The 21,255-nt window shown below is 40.7% G+C and overlaps 2 protein-coding genes across 2 annotated transcripts; one reads left to right on the plus strand and one right to left on the minus strand.

Moving 5' to 3' along the window:
- Positions 1-12: 12 nt before the first annotated feature.
- On the minus strand, positions 13-10,777 carry cunh2orf69 (chromosome unknown C2orf69 homolog). The gene is made up of 3 exons (XM_069662708.1): positions 10,305-10,777; positions 4,974-5,212; positions 13-3,192 (listed from the first exon to the last, which is right to left on the minus strand). The coding sequence occupies exons 1-3, from the start codon at positions 10,593-10,595 to the stop codon at positions 2,715-2,717; spliced, it is 1,008 nt and encodes a 335-aa protein (XP_069518809.1). The 5' UTR covers positions 10,596-10,777; the 3' UTR covers positions 13-2,714.
- Positions 10,778-11,589: 812 nt separating this feature from the next.
- Positions 11,590-20,802, plus strand: ftcdnl1 (formiminotransferase cyclodeaminase N-terminal like 1). The gene is made up of 6 exons (XM_069663799.1): positions 11,590-11,670; positions 12,672-12,790; positions 13,428-13,523; positions 15,306-15,461; positions 17,754-17,942; positions 20,366-20,802. Exons 2-6 carry the CDS (start codon positions 12,676-12,678, stop codon positions 20,800-20,802), a joined length of 993 nt encoding a protein of 330 aa, XP_069519900.1. The 5' UTR covers positions 11,590-11,670; positions 12,672-12,675.
- Positions 20,803-21,255: the final 453 nt, after the last annotated feature.

Here is a 21,255-nt window from a genome sequence, read left to right on the forward strand (position 1 = left end):
TCTTTTTGTTTTCAATTTCTTGCTTTGTACTTTCTTCACACTGCTGCCTCCTGCTGATTCAAGAGAGGTCTAACAAACTAAAAGGGTTATTCTGGTATTTTCCATATGTTGGGGGGAACGGAAACTTTTTGAATTGCAGCAGAAATGGACCATGTATTAATTTAAGAAACAGTCTGTATATCATTCTCTTCAAAACCACCAGACTCCATTGGAAAAAAATACCAATTTTACCCCACTGAATACAGGAACTGCTGTGTCTCCTGCTGCTTCGATTGGTCCGTTTCTTTGTGTTATTGTGTGTTACACAAATATTGTGTTTGATCTGAACAAACCATTTAAAACATAAAAGCTGCACAATAAGTCAAATAAACGAACTGGTCAAGGCAACGGTAGACTAGCCACTCCTGTGTTCTGCAAGGTAAAATTACTGTTTTTGTCAATGGGGTTTGGTGGTGTTGAAATGAGCGATTTTATGGCTTCTCTCTCTGTGGGGATCCTTTCTGTAATGCTTTCAGACACCTTAAATAACAGTTGTAGCCTGTTAAATGGCAAAAACAAGCACATTTAGTGGACGCACCGATTATGTTGCAGCTTTTACAGCAGTTTAGCGGCTTCTAGCTGAGTTCAAAAGCATTTGTTAATCATTAAACCTCAATCTATAAAAAATAGGGCCGAATTTATAAATACCAGAATTCCTCTTTGACTTTACACAAACTTATTTGTCTGTAGCATCCTCTTACATTTACAGGACAATCAGCATGGTGACAATGTAAACGAATCGGCAAGCAGTTGATTTAAAATAGTGTGTTATCTTTGAAGTGCACTTGCTAAACACCTTTAAAAACAAGTTCACCTCACCCCTCCCCCTCACAGACTCTCAGGGTTCTGAAAAAGCACACAGCAAGTCGTAAACATAATGGAATGATTTGAAGTTACATTCAGCAAAAAGAGCAAAGTGCAAAGCTTCTTTGTAGGCTTACATAGAGATCATACAGACAGGAGTACAACATACACATGCTGCCACATCACCACAATAATAGCATGTATGTGTATTTTTAAATATCTTCAATGCATATTGTAGTAAACAAAGGAGAGGTTATACACTGTATGTATAATTAGTTTCTGACAGAGAAAAAAAGAAAATTACGATGTACCTCGTCATTTACACATCTTTCCAAATTGTCACATTTAAGCACAAATTTTTGTTTAGTTATTACATGTTCTTATTTCAGGGTAATTTGGTCAAAACAAAAATGCAGTTACCATGCTCTGTTACTAAGAAGTTACTAAGTCTGTAATCACAACAGGAGCCACTAGTGAAAAGAAAAGTGTCAACAAAGAATGTTGTCAAAAATAATATTAAATCTAAAAGTGCTTTTTTAAATTAGAAAACATCTCTTGACAAAACATCCAAGGCGATAATTAACTGGGTCTACTGCAGAGTCATTTGACCCAGGTCAGCCTTTCCCACGAAGCAAAAAAGGCGGGTGTTAGTTGTTTTTTTGACCAGTGGGGCTCAAGTTATGTTTGAGCTGATTTTTTCCCAGAAAAAAGGTACAAATTGTCAGATTCTTGCACCTTTTAAAGGTGAATATTTTGGTGAATAATAAGACTTTTAAATAAATATCTTTTGGCTGAGGACAAACATTTGAGGAAACATCGAGCGACATATTTCACCATATTCTGAAAATTTAGAGACCAGACAAAAAAGAGATTAAAAGAGGAAATGATGTCAGATTAATCGTTAAGCAGTCTTTTTTCCACAGGGTGCATCTGTGTGAAGGAATTACATTTTTTTACTTACTTGTCCTACACTGTAACTGTACACTTTGTAAAACGAAGAAGAATCTACTGAGAGACCAACTGATGAAGTCTGACCTGTAAAGTTCGGTCCAGACATTCAGACATTCACGTGTCTACAATAAGCTCCATGTCAGTGCAGGTATAAGAGTGTTATAAGACAAACAAACAAACAAACTTGAAGTTCCAGTTCAAATCATGGAAAGGACAAATTAAAATAAGTCACAACGCTACACTTAATTTAAAACACCTAAATCATAGAGATTTCCCCTCCAACTGAAACAACATATATCACATGTTTCTAAATCTATGGCCCTGCAGCAACTCAATGTTAGAGTAAGAATAAAATAAAAGAAAGAATAAAGAGAAAGGAACATTTTCATACCTGCATATTCCTTCTGAGGACAACAACGGCACGATTCCACCCCCCTTTGTCCTACCCTTAGTTTTGCAGTGCCCTCTTCCGGGTAGTTTCTCTTCATAATGGAGAAGATTAACCAATCGTTGCGTCATATTTTCTTTAGATATTTTTTTTAGACTCATAGCTATTGTCTCTTTTCCAAATAATTACTGGCAAATATAAGCGTTCTTTCCTTTCCTAGCCGAACATAATTGCACAGTTTAAAGTGCTAACCACTGACCGGGTCACCCTAATCTCAGCTGGGGTAGGACAAAGTTGAGGAGTGGGGATGCAGCCAGGCAGCAGGGGATCACTCAATCATATATCGAGTGCATTAAGCATTAAAAAGTACAATTCACCAGCATCTGTCTCGCTCTAAACTCTGAGCCCTTCAAACAGAAAAATGAGGTAAGACCAGCGAATAAGACACTCTTTGCTTCTCATTAATAATTCACAGCGCTCAGAGAAGTTCAGAAAATCAGCTCTGATTAGTTTGAAGTGTTTTACACCAAACTCAAAACTCCTGGATGACCCTGAAGTGGTTCTCAATGCAGGGGGGCTCGTCCTCAAAGTGCAGCTTCTTACTGGGACAGGCTCCGAACTCCTCCAGGGTCTTGATGAAGAGTCCGTGCTCGCGGCCCACCCAGGCCCTCATAGGGTCACACACCTCGTACGGGGTCACGTGGGCGTGGATCGACACCCCGCTGGAAGCCAGTTCCTTCAGCACCTGCTTGTCCGTCACCCAGGTCTCGCTGCCCCCCGGGTGCCCCCCGTCCAGCCAGAACATGTCCGTGATGCGTTTCACAAAGTGGGACACCTGGGGGTCTGCGCGGGCCCCCGGCAACTCATACACCATCTGGTTCAGCACCACGCAGCCTTTGCTGAAGCCCACCAGGCTTAGGGAGAAGCCTGAGGGGAGGCTGTCGGCACCTCCGTGTGGCTGCAGAGGGTGTGGGAGGTCTGCTCGCTCCATGCCGTGGCTCAGCAGGGCCCTGAGGACAGAGATGCTGGTCAGACTGCAAGGATGACACTGTTTACAAGAGACCATTTCTGTGTGTGTAACTACTATTTTATTTATATTTTATGGTGTGCTAACTAGGACATGCCATGACAAAAGTCTACGAGCTGCCATAAAGGACATTAGGCCTTAAATGCAAATGAAATTGCTCATTCAACTCTATTTTATTTATAGCAGAAACCATCAAAACAACGGCAGTCAGTAGTAATTTGCTGAGACTTATGATGTTGAGAGGTGATGAGTAATATGTGGTAATTTGAGCTAAAATGCTTCTCTCTTAGTGGTGCTAAGAGTATTTGTGACCACTGTGCCTTACTGTTGTTATGTCAGGCTGATTTAGAGGTAACTCATGTTTAATTTCATCTTGTATCGACTCTTGAAACACGTCTTTAGCTTGTCTAAATTAAACATAAAAACCATATTACACCTGTATGAGCACACCTGACAAAGGCAGCAACTTGAGTGACTGTTACTTGTTTATATATGGAAATGTGAGTGTTTGAAAAAGGTGAGGAGCAAACAGGTTTAAAAAGAAACCTGAGGCAGAGTTTCAGGGCTGTTTCTATTTTTAGACAACCTGTCTTTCTGAGTCTACCAAGAGATTGGACCCCCCTCTTTTGCCACCAAAACAGCCCCGACCCGTTGAGGCATGGACTCCAAAAGACCTCTGAAGGTGTGCCGAGGTATCTGGCACCAAGCTGTTAGCAGCAGATCCTTTAAGTTGCGAGGTGGGGCCTCCACGGATCGGACTTGTTTGTCCAGCACATCCCACAGATGCTCGATTGGATTGCGATCTGGGAAATTTGGAGGCCAAGTCAACACTCGTTGTCGTGTTCCTCAAACCACTCCTGAACTATTTTTGCAGTGTGGCAGGGCGCATGATCCTGCTGAAAGAGGCCAGCAGAACCAGCAATAACTTTTTTAGCAGTTTGAGCTACAGTAGCTCTTCTGTTGGATCGGACCACACGGGCCAGCCTTCGCTCCCCACTGTATTAATAAGCCTTGGCCGCCCACGACCCTGACGCTGGTTCACTGGTTTTTCTTCCTTGGACCACTTTTGGTCGGTACTGACCGCTGCAGACTGAGAACACCCCACAAGAGCTGCAGGTTTGGAGATGCTCTGACCCTTGTCAAAGTCGCTCACATCCTTAAACTTGCCCATTTTTCTGCTTCCAACACACCAACTTCAAGGACAAGGCATTAACTTGCAGCCAAACATATCCCATCCACTGACAGGTGCCATTATAACAAGATACTCAATGTGTTTCACTTCACCTAATGTCATGGCTGATCCGTGTGCGTGCATATAATAGGTGGCACTTTTAGTGGCAAACCCACTGAGAGTTTTCACCTCTGCAGTTCCCCTCAGCTGGACTGTCGCGACTTTCAGGTCATTGTTTTGGTTCCATCTCACTACACTGCTTCTGCAGTGAAAACAGAGCTAGACGACAGGGTAATAATGGTCTAACATTCATCAGGTGATCACAAGCACAATGTTGCTCCAGCTCTACTGGATGTACGAAGAATTTGAGGTACAACCGTCTGGTAAGAGATTCAGACTGCCAAAGGCCAGGTCTAACAGCTAAATACCTCCTTTAAAAAAAATAAGCAAAAATGTTACATCAACATCTTTGTCATATGAATGGCAATTTATGTCAGTAAAGCTGTTTTACACAGGTTTAACAGCCAACCAAAATGACAAAATGCAGGAAAAGCAAAACTGATCAAAGAACAAACAAAACAAAACAAACAAACCTGAGGTGGAGAAACGCTCCAAAGTCAGTAGAGTACGGCGAATGCTCCGGCGCTCCGAACATGTTGCTCTCCACAAAGTTTTGGTAGCAGCTGAACTTGTGGAGGTACATGCGGGAGGCTCTGACCACCCACACATGGCGGTCAGGGAAGCGTCGGCCCAGCGTGAGGGCGACCTGCTCCAGACTCCAGCAGAGCCACTGGGATCCCTCCGGCTGCAGAGCCATGTCCTCCTGGAAGTTCTGCACAAACACACAGATTGTTTAAAGCTGCAACTGCAAAATTTTACACACTGTAACACCAGACAATCACCTGTTATCAAAATGTATCTGTATCATTCTGTATCAGGTACATAGTACATCCAAAAAATCCCAATAAAAACAAGTTTACGAAGTTTGTACACAGCTTTGCAAGTTGTAGTGTTTTGGCAACAGACTGTTTATAAGACGAGGATGTAGCTATTGTGTGTTCACCCTCTTGGTTTGTGGACTACCGTTTTCAAGCCGCCATCTTTTAGATGTTTTTTTTTAAAATGCTAGTTTTTTTAGAGCCTGAAGTTTTAATGAGAGGGTGCGGCTGAAGAGGAGCAACAGGTATGCAAACAGTCAAGCCAGGGCAAGCTTTGGATGGGATACTAATTTAAAGGGGACATATTTTAGCTACGCAATCAATTTTTTTATTATTCTAATGTTTTTGAATCACGTTGGTAAAGTTTGTTACTTAAATTGTATACATATTTTAATTTAATTATTTTTCGGAGCCTCTCCTTCCTCCTACAAAGAACAGGCCGTTTTGCCATTCAAAGGTCAGACCTTAGCCACGATTGGCTGACAGTATTTGGAGTGACCGCGTAGCCCCTCCCCTACGTGGGAGCGGCCGCACTGCACTGTCACTCCAAAGTTGTGGTAAACATGGCTGCTCTAGGATCGGTTATTCGGCCTTATATGTACGAGCCAGAATTGTCAGGAGATATTGGAAAGGTACGCTGAAATCTTGGCGACTTGACTACAAGCTGGTGCAAGAAGCCTGAGGTGAACGACGGTGAATGACGATTGGTCGATTTCAGCAAAAGCGAGGTTCTACGTAGAAACCTGCAGCTGTTCTGAACGGCCCGTTTCAGAGGCGATGTCATTTTGGAAAAACACAGAATTATGCCGTTTACACTTTTTCACTGTGAATAATAAACACACAAAAATGTGAAACCCATGAAAATATGAGAATATCGATTTAAAAGATACGGCCCCTTTAAGGGTCATTTTTATAGACTTCTATCCAGTCTAAATTCTGTTAAAACTGGTGAAGTTGCCCCCTGCAGGTCATTAGAAAGAATGCAGGTGCTTTGGCTTCACGTCTCATCTACAGTCTATAGTTTTAACATAAACGTATCCAGCTGGGAAGACGGTGGGGGTGCTCTGCAGAGTTACTGGGCCTTTAAACGCTTTAAATTCGAAGGATAAAAAACCCAACATTGATCAGTCCATCTTTGACACAATGAATTCGTTCCATCAGCAGCATCTTCTCAGTGTGCTGTCAGGCTGTGTGGTCCTCAACACAATGACCTCATTCATTTTATTTACATGGAGACATCAGTGTGACAGCATCCTGTGCATACAGACGACTGCTGGCAAAGACCAGCACCCTGTGGGAATATTAACACTTGCTTGGAGAGAGGCCTAACGAATGGCAGAGAGGACAATGGAGAGATGGATTGGACACTAGAAACAGTTAGAGAGCAGACAAATGGGTGATGTTTAGTCTTCCTCCATATTTTTTACACTTCATTAGTAAGTATCCGTCCACTTACTAAAAAAAGACACAAAAAGCCTCGGAGACAGCTTTGCATAATGTGCCAGCTGCAGCAATTAAAGAGAGACACGACCAAGAAAATGATTGAAAGGCATTTACTCAGAAGTGCACACATGTTCAAACACAGCTCCTCTGCTTGTTAAAGCATAAAGTGCACGAGATCTCCTACCCACAAAAAGTTTAGGTTTCAGTGCCCTGCTCTTCAAAACATCTTAAAAGAAAGAAAGAAAGGAAGCATCAACATCCTCTACTCTCATTGGCACATCACAGATGATGCTTTAAGGCCAGTTGCCATGATGTCTGGGCAGAGGTGGGGGGAGGGGGTTAAGAAGGGTCCGTCTTTATTATGAATGCAACACGTCTTTGACAGCTGAGATGAAGCTGGGAACAAAGCTTTGAAGAGAATAAAAACAACATATGACCATTCTACATTTTCATTAATGATGTCGTGTTTTTGACCTAGTACAGTAGGAAATTCTGCTATCACAGTGCGTTTATGTCAAGTATTTTCCTGCACATAATCTCTTTGCACTCCAGAATTTGGTCAGTTTTATTTCCTTCTAAGATATCCAAGTTCAATTTGTTAGGGGTGCACACTATGAGGAAATTGCATTATTGATTCAAGATAAATGGGGGTGAACATTTTTGCATCACAAATTCTATTTTCACCCCAAAAAAAAAAGTTTTCTTAATAGTTTTTAATTTTGGGGGGTCTTTATATCTGATGAACGAGATTTTCAAGCATCTTTACAGCACTACAGTTCTTCATTAAAGAAGATTTCAGTTTCATTCTCTTTGGCGGCACCTATGGCGATAAACGGTAACTGCGGGAGCACACTTCCCAGATATCCAGACAGTGCTGCATGTGTGACGTCCACGGTTGGCTCCGGTTGTAACTCTTGATTTTCCCGGCTGACGGTCGCTTTCCTTTTCAGACTGTTTGCTTCATCTGAGCGTCGAGTTTGTTTCTTTTTCTTTGGATTTTCACTTCTTGTTGAAGTTGTATCTGTAGTCATCCATCTTTTCTTTGTTTGTTCAGCCATAGTAGATTACTGTTTACTCACAACACTTGCAGAGAGCGGAAAAGCAGCCGCTTAGCTCCGCCTACCCTCTCTGGCAGACCAACCACTGCTGGCTGATGGAAAACGCGTCACTAACTTTCACTGTTAGCGTGACTTAACAGACATTAATTAAATGCAAATCTTCGAGATTATAACTCTAAAATGCTGTTTGGTCCAATTAGGGTGAAAGTCTCTGGGATATTTATTTACTACATCAAAACAGCTCTTGAACACATGACATGAGACAGGTGAGAAACAGGTGAGAAGGACATAGAAACCGCAGAATCCTCCAATACTACATTTATGTCTACCAACAATATAGATAATGTGAGATATGGAAAAAAATGATCTTTCAAACCAGAAATCTCGTGAAAAGTTTGATAAGATTTACCATACAATGAGTCTCCATAAATGTTATTTAAATCCAGCCAAAGATCTACAACACTGGGAGTTCTTCCCTCCAGCCTTCTTGTTTTTATTTTTGTTTATGTGACTCTTTGTTATCTTCTGTTTGTTCAATACTTAAACATATAAGAAGTATAAATTTGGATTTATGTAAATAAATAAATAGTTATCAGGACAATAAGTAAATAATATTGCATTAAATAATTTTTAAAAAAGAAGTGTAGTTGAAGAATCTCTGCACCCCTACAGTACAATATTATAATGCTTTTCTAACTTTAATATATATCTCTATATCTGGCTATCTTATGTTCATTATCATGTTCAATATAGTTTCCAATAACAGGGGACATACTTAAATTTTTATTTACAGAACACATAATCATGTGCAATACTTCTGCTTATTTATTAGTACCATGTGCAAAATTACTTAAACTTTTAGTATCATTATCATCATCATTATGTACAATTACATTCTATATCAAAATGTATTTTTGAATTCATAATCTTGTTTTTACTACTGTATAACTGTCAATAATACTGTCAATTTAATTGCTAATTCTTTTAGGCATGGTCTCTTTGCATTCACTCATACACTTTATATTTCATATTTTCACTCAAATTTTAGTGTATTTCTCTAATTTTGTACGGTATTTTTGGAGCAATCTAGCACAAGAATTTCCTCATTTTTTCTAATGTTAAATTGTACCTCTGTTATCTCTATAGTTTCTGCATTAATCTGCAGTCTGCATCTGTAATCATTGTCCAGTCTCCTGTGTAGGATGGACACGTTTCATTGTTTTTACTTTTACCTTTGTGCTACAGTATACAGCGTACTTCTTTTAGTTAAGCTGTGTCACGGATTATTTTGCTGATGAAGGTCCACACAGTATAAATAAACTAAACTTGATATCAACGTAGCTAAAAGCAGCCAAGTCTGAGAGGTCAAACACCTCTCAGACTTACTGATATCATTCCCCTGTATTACATGTTATACGGTTCCAGTTAACAATTATTTCAGCATAATTTGCAAAAATAATCTGATACTCAAGTGCTCAACAATAATTCTAGTACAAGCAAGTTATAACCTGTGTACATGATAACATGCAGGTGACTCCTTTAGTTAATTGCGATTGTTTTATGAAGCAGTAAAACCCAGAGCGATTTAGTGAGCTGATAACCTTTGCTGGAACCCATGAGGTGTCACATGTTTATAACCTGTAAAACACTTTTACACCTGCAAAATACGTGACCATTACCCTTGACTCGTCACAAGGCATTCAGCACTATGATAACTAAGCCATGTGGCTAAAAAGAAATGTAAAGTGACACAATTTGTGCTTTAAAACCACAAGCACTAACTCAACAAAAAAGAAACCTTAAAGGCACCAAACATAATTTTATACTTATTCTCTGCAGGTCAGTCTGTATGGTTACATTTGGTGTATTTGATATGTTTTTAACTTTTACAAAGTTCAGTGGCTGGGATTTTATAGCAAGCCATTAAAGAATAATCAGATGCTTTAACAGCAGTTGGTGATATCATCAAATGCTCTCTGACTTGTAAGTAATCCAAACGAATATATCCATCATGTAGTTTTGACACGTAGCCTGACTCATTTAAGATTTTTACAACTCAGTTCTCACGAGCCACAATGTTGACTATTGATATCAACAATTCAATTCTTACTAGTTGCAAATGATCATTTAAGATATTTCAAAATGTTTACTTTACATATACAATAGATTAAATTCAAGATATTTTAATTTCAACTCTGACAAGTCAAAATGTTGATTAACCCTAACCCTGAACAATAAAGATATTGACCTGTCAATTAGTGCTTGCTTAGGGATGAAGAGGTCATAATACATCTATGAACTATCTCATTGTACTGTGTGATTCAGGTATATTGTAGGCGTTAGTGAATAGAAATGTTATTACGAGCCAGTGTCAGTAACAACTTTATCATTCAATTATGCCAGTCATCATCTTTCTGTAACCTGATAAAACACCCAGACAAATAAATCCAACAAACCGCACAAGTCAACCCTCCACCCCACTCACCTGAATATCACCATGGAAAAACACAACATGCTTGTTATTGCTCTTCTCCTTTACAGTCTCAACGTCTGTATCAGGCCGGAGGAGCAGCAGGTCGTTCACTCGGCTCGGGTGGTGTCCAGGCACCGCCAGCAGCTTCTGGAGCCTCTGCTGCGGGCTCTCGGAGCGAGCATCCCGGCTGGCTGATGCATGCATCCCCCGAGGCTCGGAGGATGCCGTGGCTGCCACAGAGGTCATCGTTTTGGGCGCAGTTATCAGAGTGAAGCCCGCCACAACTGCTCGGGCTGCTAGCATGGGCTCTTAAATAAGAAAATGATTAGGCGTTTTTCTCTACACGCAGTTAAGTTGCTCCATGCTGCTGCTGTCAGCTAGCTAGCAAGCCATCGATCTCTGCTAGCTACACAACATCATGCTATCAGAGGCTAACTGCTAGCTAACGTCAAAACACGGAGGCATGTGGCTTTATATCGGAAATACTTATCATTGCACATTAGGTGCTATCCGTCATCCGCCTCACATTGTAGCAGCCCCTGTTAAAACTCTAATATTAATATTTAATTCTGACAGTTCTGGTTTTTGGTCACGAAGAGGCGCTGTTTATCAAAAACAAACCTATCACCCAAGCAAACTGGCGCTAGCAGAGCAAACCATCTGCGCATGTCTGTTTTTTTTTCTTTTCTCCAAAGATACATGATTGGAGTGAGATGTTCACTGAAGTATACTTCCGTGTTCGACTAGTCCGTATACGACACTGTAATTTGAGATCTACTGGCAATAATTATGGATAAATAAATAGGGGAACACGTTTTCGAAGGTATAAACTCTTCAGTAAATATGACATTAAGCAGTTAAAACAGTCAGGACATGAAATCATAAATGACATGGGTTCCAGACTAAACAAAAATATAATCCAATCGCTTTTTTTTATTTTTAAAGATTGTATATACTAGCGGCATATCTAGTTTAAGGGCTGCCTGGTTTGGTTTGATTCGCCTACATTTTCTACTAAATACTTACACGTTATAATTAAACAAAAATAATATCTCAATAAACACACACAACAAGAAAAGGTAACATAAATATCGCGGTTTTAAACCAAATTGAACGTCCTTTAGAAAAGACAACGATTTTAAGTTGGGTTGTAAACAGGAGAGAATCATCTTGCACTGAAATCTGTTATCTTTAGCTATACATGCTAAAGTGTACTAACATTTTCATGCATGCGACCATGTAAGAATTTGCTGCGGCTGCACCAAAGTTGTTGCAATGTCGATGTTTACGTACAGAAATCAGTAAATTGCACGTCCCCCTCGTGATACAACATCAGAGAGTGCACTGCACGTGTCAGTGCGGAAAGTGTTCAACGCAAGTATGCCACACACGATGTTTTAGCTGATTTTACACGTTTTTGACCTGCATGCAATGAATATTAGTTACTCCAGTTTGGACTTTGAACATGTTCTGTAACTGTTCAGCTTGTCAACACTGATATGGAGCAACACGACTCAGTTTTATAATTCCCCAAAGCTGTTCTGGACGGTTTATAAACTATTTAACAGTTAAATTATTAAACACAGATTCAGTCTGGGTAAAAGGAGACTCCTTTCTTCAAGGTAATCTAGGTTAAAATATATTTAACAGAATACACTGGCTTATATTTATTGCTGATGTTTATCGGTTGTTTTGAAGAACTGCTCTTGTCATCATATTCTTTACAGATTTGCGCTACAATAAATTATAGGTTATTATGTAGTAGGAGTAGTAGTAGGAGTACTGGTGTCACTTAAACGATTCAATTGTTCTATTCAATTACTTTATTGTTCCTGCTGCTATGAGAAGTCCCACAAACTTAATCATGACAATTATTCTATTTCAATGGAAATACCAAAATAAGATAATAATAAAATGATTGCCAAAATGATAAAACTCTTAATACTTAAAGGTGCACATGCATCAAAACCAATCAAATGGCGATTAATACTCCAAAATGAGTCAATACAACGTGGAAGAGTGGCCATAAGTGTCATAATTATGGGACAATGTTAAATGCTAAAACAATAACAATGGCATGAGTAAGGATAAATCATCAAATTACTACAGTGACAATTATTATTGTTGCACAGGAAGATCTGAAGTTTATATGAAGAGCAAGAGTGTTTTTTTTATTGCTAATGAACTGGTCTTTGCATTTTAAAAAATTATATAGTCTTACTAACATTTGTTTTCATGCACTCAGGTTAAGAGGTGCAGGTGTTCGTCAAAAAGAGATTTTAAAAAGACTGACTAATCTTCAGTATTTGGTTCATCTTAAATCTAGCTAACAAACTTCACCTTCACGTGTCAGACTAATCCATATTATTGCTGTTGCAGAAACATGGCGTCCAGTTCGCTGGGCAGAAAACTGGTAGCTTGCCTTCTCAACGTTTCCGAGGCTCGCAGGAAAGACCTGGTGGAGACTGTGGCCAAGGCTGCCTTATACAACACTGAAGGTAAGTGTAATTTTCTTTCTCCCAATGATGGAGCTGGCCTTCCTGATCAGTCCATTAATTCTGTTCATGTCTGATGTGCGTGCACCCTCTCTCTGACACACCACATCACAGAACACAGCACATGCCACTACAGTCTGATAGAAGGTGCACAAAAGAGGCCTGCAGATGTTAAAGGACCTAATCCTTCTTAAAGAATATAGACGGCTATGTCCCTTCTTGTACAGCGCCTCCATGTGTGCGGTCCAGTCCAGTTTGTTGTCCAGCTGTACTTGTAGTTATCTGTAGCTGGAGACAAGTTCCACCTCGGTACCTTGGATGATTACTGGTGCTGGTTTGGACCTCTTTCTCCTAAAATCTACAACCATCTCCGCCTTTGTCATGTCATTCACATCATAGATCTTATGTATTGATAAGAGGCAGTACATTTCATAGCTGCTGTCTTTCTGTTTGTCAGTTGCAGTCATTAATTTCAGCGTGATTACTTGCCCGCAAACACTTGCTCACCAGTCCTTTATGAAGCTGCCATACATGATTTCTGAGAGTTTCATGGTGTAAATACAAAGCCTCCATAGCAATGAACTAGAAAGTCACAACAATATCTTTAACTATATTCCTTGTCATAATGATTATACATCAGGTATCAGACGAGAGGGGACCACAGTGCTGAACATCTTCAATGACCATGACTACAACCGTTCTGTCATCACCATCGTGTCCAGCATCGACTCCATCAGTGAGTACCGAACCTTCATATTTGTGCTGAAATATTTTGGTGGAATATTTTTCACATGTGTTCGTCTGTTCCTGAGGGAAGAGCAGAGCTGCAGCAGTGATTCTGCAGCAGGATTCAGTCTCTGTCCGCCGCTCTGCAATCCTCTGAGAGGAACAAAATCCTTTAATAAGCTTTGTCAGGGATTTAAACACAAAAAAAATCAGGAAGAACATTTTTTGGTGAAGATCAGAGAGAAAAGTTTATCTTATTTAAGGCTTGTTCCAGACACGACCGTTTGACAATGCAGACAAAGCTGTCGAGGGTTTCTGTTACATTTATCTGGATTTGACAAAAAGAACCAAAAGCTTTTATTTGTAACAGCAAACGTCAGTAAATATATCAGCTGAAGGATAAATTAAACATTACATTTAACATCTGACTACTTTGAGATGTTTGAAATGAGGGGATTATAAGGAATTTACTTATTTAGTTTTTTACATATCTAAAGTTGTAAATGACTAATAGGTATGCAGTCTTCATTCACTATATTGCTTCACCCAGCAGCTTCAAAACAGGCTGAAATGGCAGATGATTTTGCAGTTGAGAATGTAATTTTGAGTGGCTGGCAAAAAGAAATGTATCTTTAGGGATACTTTAAGTAATTTCTTTCAATGACTGAGATGCTTTTTGTGTTTTTACTAGAAACAGACATTACATTGCTCTTCTCAGAGCCACCAGACTCCATTTACAGAAACAGTAGATTTATCTTGCAACACAGCGGAGTTGCTGGTCCAGCCTCAACCAATTAGCTTGTTTGTTAAATTGTGTCTCGTTGGAACCAAGCTAGCCCTTTGACAGCACCAAAGCAAGGTCAAGTTACTGTTTTTGCCAATTAAGTCTGGTGAGAGAACGATGTAACGGCTGTTTCTAGTTAAAAAACAACAACCTCACTCTTTAACAAAAAGGTCTATCTCTCTCAGGATTTTTCTGTGATGTTGTGAGACACTGTAACAATCTGTGCCAAAATCAAGCACTTTAAAGTAATAATCTTGAAGATTTTCATTTAAATAAATGTCTGTTAAGTCACTATCTATCACCAAACAAGGTAACACAACGGTGATTGAGCCTATGGCCCACTGATGAAAACCTTTGCATTTGCAGTATTACAGACTGGGTGACTTTAGCGGAAAAAATCACAAGCGGCGCCCAGTTAGTGACGCGTTTTCCATCAGCCAGCAGTGGTTGGTCTGCCAGAGAGGGTAGGCGGAGCTAAGCGGCTGCTTTTCCGGTCTCTGCAAGTGTTGCGAGTAAACAGTAATCTACTATGGCTGAACAAACAAAGAAAAGATGGATGACTACAGATACAACTTCAACAAGAAGTGAAAATCCAAAGAAAAAGAAACAAACTCGACGCTCAGATGAAGCAAACAGTCTGAAAAGGAAAGCGACCGTCAGCCGGGAAAATCAAGAGTTACAACCGGAGCCAACCGTGGACGTCACACATGCAGCACTGTCTGGATATCTGGGAAGTGCGCTCCCGCAATTACCGTTTATTGCCACAGGTGCCGCCAAAGAGAACTTTAAGTAGACGTTCTTTGATTGGGCGAAATTGCCCTGAAATATTAGTCTGCAGCCATCACATCTTGTCCTGCAGCTGCCAACTGAAGCTGTTCCAAAACTGTTTCAGTACCTTTTAGTGATTTAGAAATCTGTAGGAAACAGGACATTCCCTTTAACTCCCCAACCGTCACTTTAAGACTCGGCTCTGTCAGTATGTTTAATGTCATGTGTGTTGTATTCCAGGGGAGTCCGTTCTGTCTGCGTGTGAGAGAGCCTGTGGGCTGATCGACATGCGCGCTCACATGGGGGTCCACCCATGTATGGGCGCCGTCGACCTCATACCCATCTACCCCCTGGGTGAGGAGGTGGGAGTGGAGGACTGTGCTAAAGAGGCTCGGGGTAAGGTGCCCTTTGTGCGTGTGCGTGTGTGTGTGCGTGTGCGTGTGCGTGTGTGTGTGTGTGTGTGTGTGTGCGTGTGTGTGTGTGTGTGTGTGTGTGTGTGTGTGTGTGTGTGTGTGTGTGTGTGTGTGTGAGTGCACTGAGAAATACATCCCTGTCAGATGAATTGATCCCATATTGAATCTGTTCATTAGCTTTCAGGTCACATGTCACTGTGTCACATGTGTCTCTTGTTTTGTATTCTGTGCAGCACCTGCTCGGGACAGAGATGTATGGAAGAGCATTAGGGCCAAATGAAGGGGAAAAATAAATTACATTTTCGTATAATGGGAATAAAGTCTTAATGTCACAATGTCAAGAAAAAAATAGATCTTTTCCGTAACAGGGCAAGGCTACGAAAAAAAATAATCAGAGGATGAAGATTTTCAAAATTAAAGTTTCCTTCTTTATGTCAAGAAAAAAAGTCGATCTTGTCAGTTATCCTGCCAGAAAGAAGAAAAATAAATCAGAGGCATTTTATTATTATTATTGAATAAAATGTTTATTTGCTTTCTCTGCTTTTTGACTGTATTATTTTTTTTCCTCTTTAAGATCAATAAGAAGCGATTTACTCTATTGTCCTGCAGGAAAATTTGGCTCCTAGCTGCTGAATTTCTTTTCGACTTACGACTTTTATTCTAAGTCCTTTTCCAGTCTATTACATACATTTAAGTGCATATGCAAAGAATAGTTGAGCCACATGGCCTGTGTGAATCCTCTCAGTCCTGAAAAACATCTCTCTGTCCTCCGTCTTCATTTCCAAGTAAATGCATCCATTTATCCTCTCAAACACTTAAATATATATGCTATAATATATTCGCCCTACCAGCCAGCATTCAGCATACATACCAATGCCAGCTGTCACTTCTGCTGTTAACAGTTAACACATTCATTTTCTTACATGTGCCCATCACGGAAATTATTAAAGATGTAAATGTTAACATAAGAACTAGAGGAGCTAACATTTGTGTTGTGTCCCATCAGACAAAGTCTGCTCTCTTTGGTGTAATCTATTCAATCCACTGATTCCAAATTAGACGTATTTATCTCAAAGAGGAAGTCAACTTCTCCATTTTAAATATTTCCAAAATTCTTCCAGACCAATCATCTGATGTAGGTGCTACTGGATTGAGACTAGTGATTGACTTTTTACTCTAACCGCTGAATTTCTAAACTAAACTCGCCAACGCTGCAGGATGCACATACACACATAAAACATAGATCACACATACACTTGTGCATAAACAGGCTTAAATTTACATACTGAGTGTCCGACAGGAGGTCTTTAAGAGATAATAGAAAAAAATTTAATTACTAAAACCAGGAAATCAAACCTGGTGGAGACTTTGGCTGAGGCTGCTTTATACAACACTGAAGGCAAGTGTAATTTTTTTATCACCTTCAGGCCATAGAGTGGGTGTGTTCTCACACCTTTCTGGTCAGTTCATTCAAAAATCTGATTGCAGTGTTTTCGATGCTGCTATTTGCTGCATTTAAGTATTTTATCTTAAAATACTAACAGAAAACATCTTCCTTCTGATTTATTTTTTATATCTTGCACACATACTGAAAGTTCAACTCGACATTTTGACTTTATTGAAGACATTTTTAACCATCTCTAAATGCAAAATAAAAGAAAATCATTTAAGCTAAATCTCCTGTCTGGCCCTCCTGCTCTTCTATTAACATCCAGTGTGTGCAAACAGAGATAGAAGCTGGTGCATGCATCAGATTTTACCCTTACTGTCTATTTGTCCTTTGCACTACGCAGCTGTTACTCAGATTTTTATGGCATGTTACCACAGTGGCTGTGAAAGCATATGTAAATAAACTGCAGGGAGTTCTTCAGTCTATTTTAATGTGTTCAGTGGCTGATGATGTGACAGCTTCAGCTTCCCGAGCTGTTGATTAGTTTCACAGCTTAGCAGATGACTTAGCAGCCATGTTTCCTGCTAATAATGAGCTGTAACTCAGCGTGTGGCCTTCGTGCCTGAAGTGTGCTCTCTGTATGCTAATCTGTGTGCTGTGATTGCAGATTAAAAACTGGCAAACTCACTAACAAGCATCATATTTATGCATGCGTGTAATAAGAAGTCCATGTGTCCATATTTTCCCCTCAGTCGGAGTTACTAACAGAACCCCTCGGGTGTGTTGTGTCTGACACGCTCTTTCTGCTCTCGTGTTTCTGGAATCGTGTGCATGTGATGACATACGCTCCATTTGCTGGTTAGCTAACATGTCTGTGCTGCTCAGCTGTGGCTCAGGGACTCACAGAGCGGGTCCAGGGCACCAGTGCCTTCCTGTTCGGCTGGGCAGACTGCCCCCTGCAGCGGGGGCTGGCACAGAGGAGGAAGGAGATGGGATGGTTCAAAAAGACGCCAGACATGCAGACGATCAGGCCCGACATGGGACTCCAGCTGCAGAGACGGTTTGGTCTCACAGGTGAGCAGGAGCTGGAAGAAAGTGAAGATTAAAACGTTAGACATGCTGCTGGAGCTAGATATTTTAAAGGGTTAAAATTTCTCTTTTTTCTGGATTATATAATAGATTTAACTTTGCATCTTTATTTTCATAACTGTTTGCCATCACTCTCCTCTGTTTGACCCTTTAAAGAAAACAGCCACCCTGAAAGTGCTGCACCTCTGAATAATAGGTTCCTACAACGCTCACATGTCGTAGCATGAATCAGAAACCCTTCCCCCCTGTCCACACAGTGTGTCAGGACAAATAGCATCCTAATAATACAAGCAAAACAAATTTGCTACTAAACCTCTGAAAGGTTGTGTGGCCGAACAGGTAAACATCCACACTCGCATAAATACAGGAAAAACAGCTTCAAGAGTTTTAGTTTGTTTAGGATTTATTATGCTAATAGGGATTTAAAACGACAAAAGGTTAAAAGGTTTAGTAAAACCCGCTTTGAAATTAAGCAAGAGGTTGTTGTCATTATGCAAAACCATGAGATCCAAGTCCAGGAAAACACACTTCAAAGTTAATATAAGTTAGCTGCCTTTAATGACACTGTTTTTTTCATTCTGTTTTTATGCTTTTGAAGAAACATGGCTGCATTAGGTTTCTGAGGCCCAATGGCACAAAATGTCTTCTCAGCTTTGCCTCTGATCACATACAGTGCACACAACAGACTAGCTTCATTAAATTCATACAGGAAAACACTGAGCCGAAGGTTTTCTGTATGTCACTGAGTTCCCACCATTTTCACTGTTATCAGCCTAATGACTTGGCATTATCTCACATCTGTCTGACTTTAACTGTCTATAGGACATCAAACATGTTATCAAACATTTATTTTATTGATCAATGATGGAACCCAGTAAGCCCAAAAGGAGTTTATTATCACATGTGACGAGTCATCCATAGACTGTAAAAAAATATATACAACATAACAGCTCCCTAAAGCCAAACCCTCTCTGTCGCCCCCTGCTGACTGGCTGCAGTATTGGTCATAAAGCCCGCCTCCTCCATGTTAACAGATGGGACATGAGTCAGACTATAAAATCAAAATACACGTCAAATAAATTTTTCTCAAACATGGCTTCTGTCATTATAGTTAGTTCTTATCATGCTGATTTATGTCCAAGTGTTCATTTTTCTGACAATTTTATTTTTAATTAGTTATTTGATGCAGTCAAAAGGATGATTGACAGCTCTGTTGACAAATCCGGCTCCTGCAGCCGATCAGTTCCGGATTAGCAGAGTAGAGGATGAACGGCGAGAGGAGACGTAACTAACACTAACGCTACAGTCATTGAAGTTTCCAATATCGCTCGACATCTGCTTCATACCAACACAGAAAAGCTGTTCTGCTGTTAAACACGCCGGCATGCAGGATCCTTGCTTCATTTTTTTCTCTGTAATTAAATAGTGTGTTTTGGTTAGCGCAAATGGCTACGGCGGCTCCACCCGCCAAATGACATCACCATCGCAAGATGGCAGCGCCCGTGACGGGAGCTATTTTGGCATCAATTTCATACAGAGAGAACAGATGGAGGCGCGTCGTCCATCTGTATGTACAGTCATTGGTGCCAGTACAAAAACAGCCATGTTTTTGATGCGTTACCAAAAACAAGCTGCCAGTTCTTTTTATTGACATTTTAAAAATGCAATATTTTAAGACTGTTTCCTCATTTAAGTTTTAACATTTATAGCAAGAAATGTTTATTTTATTTTCCACACTCTATGTTGCACGAATGTGTATGATAGAGCTGCATAATTAAACGAATATTAATACCGATCACAATTTTGGATACCCAAAATTAAATAAACATGATTGACGGTGATACTGGCATTTAAAATGCTCATCTCGTAGAAAACTCTGCTGCATATCAAATCAAGCGCTCCCTCAACTAACAGCCACTCCTCCAGGGGGCGATGGAGAGGTTTGGGCTTCACATTTGGGGGAGCTGTCATGTCATGAGCGCCTACCTTGCAGCGGCAGTTTAGAGGGGAAGAGTAAACAACAGAGATGGTAGTGAGAAATAAGAAGAGGAAGAGCTGCTCCCCCGAAACGGCTTGTCATCGGTTGTTCGGAGGTGTTTCAGGTTTAGGGCGAGCGATGTTAAGCAAGAAAAAATATTATGCAAAGGGTGCATGAAACCTGTGTCTGCACCGCAAAGCAACACAACTAACTTGTTCAGCCAGCTGAAAAGTGCAGCATGATGAGTGTATGAAGGCCAAGAGGAATAACATCGCTACTCCCCGTCCTTGTCCAGTGTTAAGTCAGACATCTATAACAGAGACGCTGTACAGCAACACCCTGTCCACCCACTGAGTTCAGTTAAAGAGCCTAGCTAAGTCTTAGTTTGATGCTAAATTTGTACATGCTCTTCTTTTCTGATGTCCTTCAGGTGTTGGGGCCAGTCCTTACGTCATGAACTGCAACGTCACTATTGACACCCAGGACATCTCCATGGGTCGCAGCATCGCAGCAGCCATCAGGGAGTCGACCCCTGGGGGGTTGCCCGGGGTGCAGGTACTGGCTTTACCACATGAGGGTGCTGTGGAAATCGCCTGTAATGTGGAAAGTGTGAAGGGGAGCCCTCATGGTCACATGACTGCAGGTGAACCTTGGCCGTCTTTCAGCATTGACGGTCAGCCGTACTGTCACGCTCCAGCTTCCCTCATCACGGCGAGGGTCGCAGAGCTGGCAGGGAAGCAGGGGGTCGGAGTGAAGGGCACCGCACTGGTGGGGTTCACCCCCCGTGAATGCAGGGGCCTGGCAGAGTTAGCACTGTCGCAAGGAGTCGCTGAGTTCTGGAAAGAGCGGCGCAGGATTCGGATGTGAAAACATTTTGTGCTTAAACTAATGAAAAATCAAAGTACATCATCTTAGTGTGATTTCACCATGAGGACTGACAGTCTGTGAAGGTCTGCCCCCCTCTGCAACCCCTGCCAACACTGTCAGGCGTCACATGCTGGTGATGCATGCAGTTAAATAAATTCATGCCAGAAACTCTAATTTTAAAGTTAAAAAGGTTTTTGATTGGACAGACAAAATGCTAAAGAAGATTCCTCATCAATGCAGACCACAACAGCTGTGATTGGTCCACTTCAAACTGAAACACTGTCCATGATGCTAGTTTGTAGCTAGCTGCATTAGCCTGTTGACTCCCTCATGAGGCTAAAACTCTCTCATTTCATTAAAAGTTATTGAACATTATCCACTCAGCTTCAGTCACAAAAAAGCTGTTGGTTGAACTCTTTCGCTGACTTGTTTCAAAGATCTTAAACTAGACGG

This window comes from Semicossyphus pulcher, unplaced genomic scaffold, assembly GCF_022749685.1.
Source record: "Semicossyphus pulcher isolate SPU_LCO1_2020_fin unplaced genomic scaffold, fSemPul1.0.p SCAF_15, whole genome shotgun sequence".
Classification (NCBI taxonomy): domain Eukaryota; kingdom Metazoa; phylum Chordata; class Actinopteri; order Labriformes; family Labridae; genus Semicossyphus; species Semicossyphus pulcher.

Coding starts and splice junctions, on each gene's coding strand:
- cunh2orf69 (XM_069662708.1), bottom strand. CDS start 10,595: ATGCTAGCAGCCCGAGCAGTTGTGGCGGGCTTCACTCTGATAACTGCG. Junction 5,213..10,304: donor TTTTCCATGGTGATATTCAG/GTGAGTGGGGTG, acceptor GTGTTTGTGCAG/AACTTCCAGGAGGACATGGC. Junction 3,193..4,973: donor GGAGCGTTTCTCCACCTCAG/GTTTGTTTGTTT, acceptor CTCTGTCCTCAG/GGCCCTGCTGAGCCACGGCA.
- ftcdnl1 (XM_069663799.1), top strand. CDS start 12,676: ATGGCGTCCAGTTCGCTGGGCAGAAAACTGGTAGCTTGCCTTCTCAAC. Junction 12,791..13,427: donor TGCCTTATACAACACTGAAG/GTAAGTGTAATT, acceptor ATTATACATCAG/GTATCAGACGAGAGGGGACC. Junction 17,943..20,365: donor GAGACGGTTTGGTCTCACAG/GTGAGCAGGAGC, acceptor GATGTCCTTCAG/GTGTTGGGGCCAGTCCTTAC.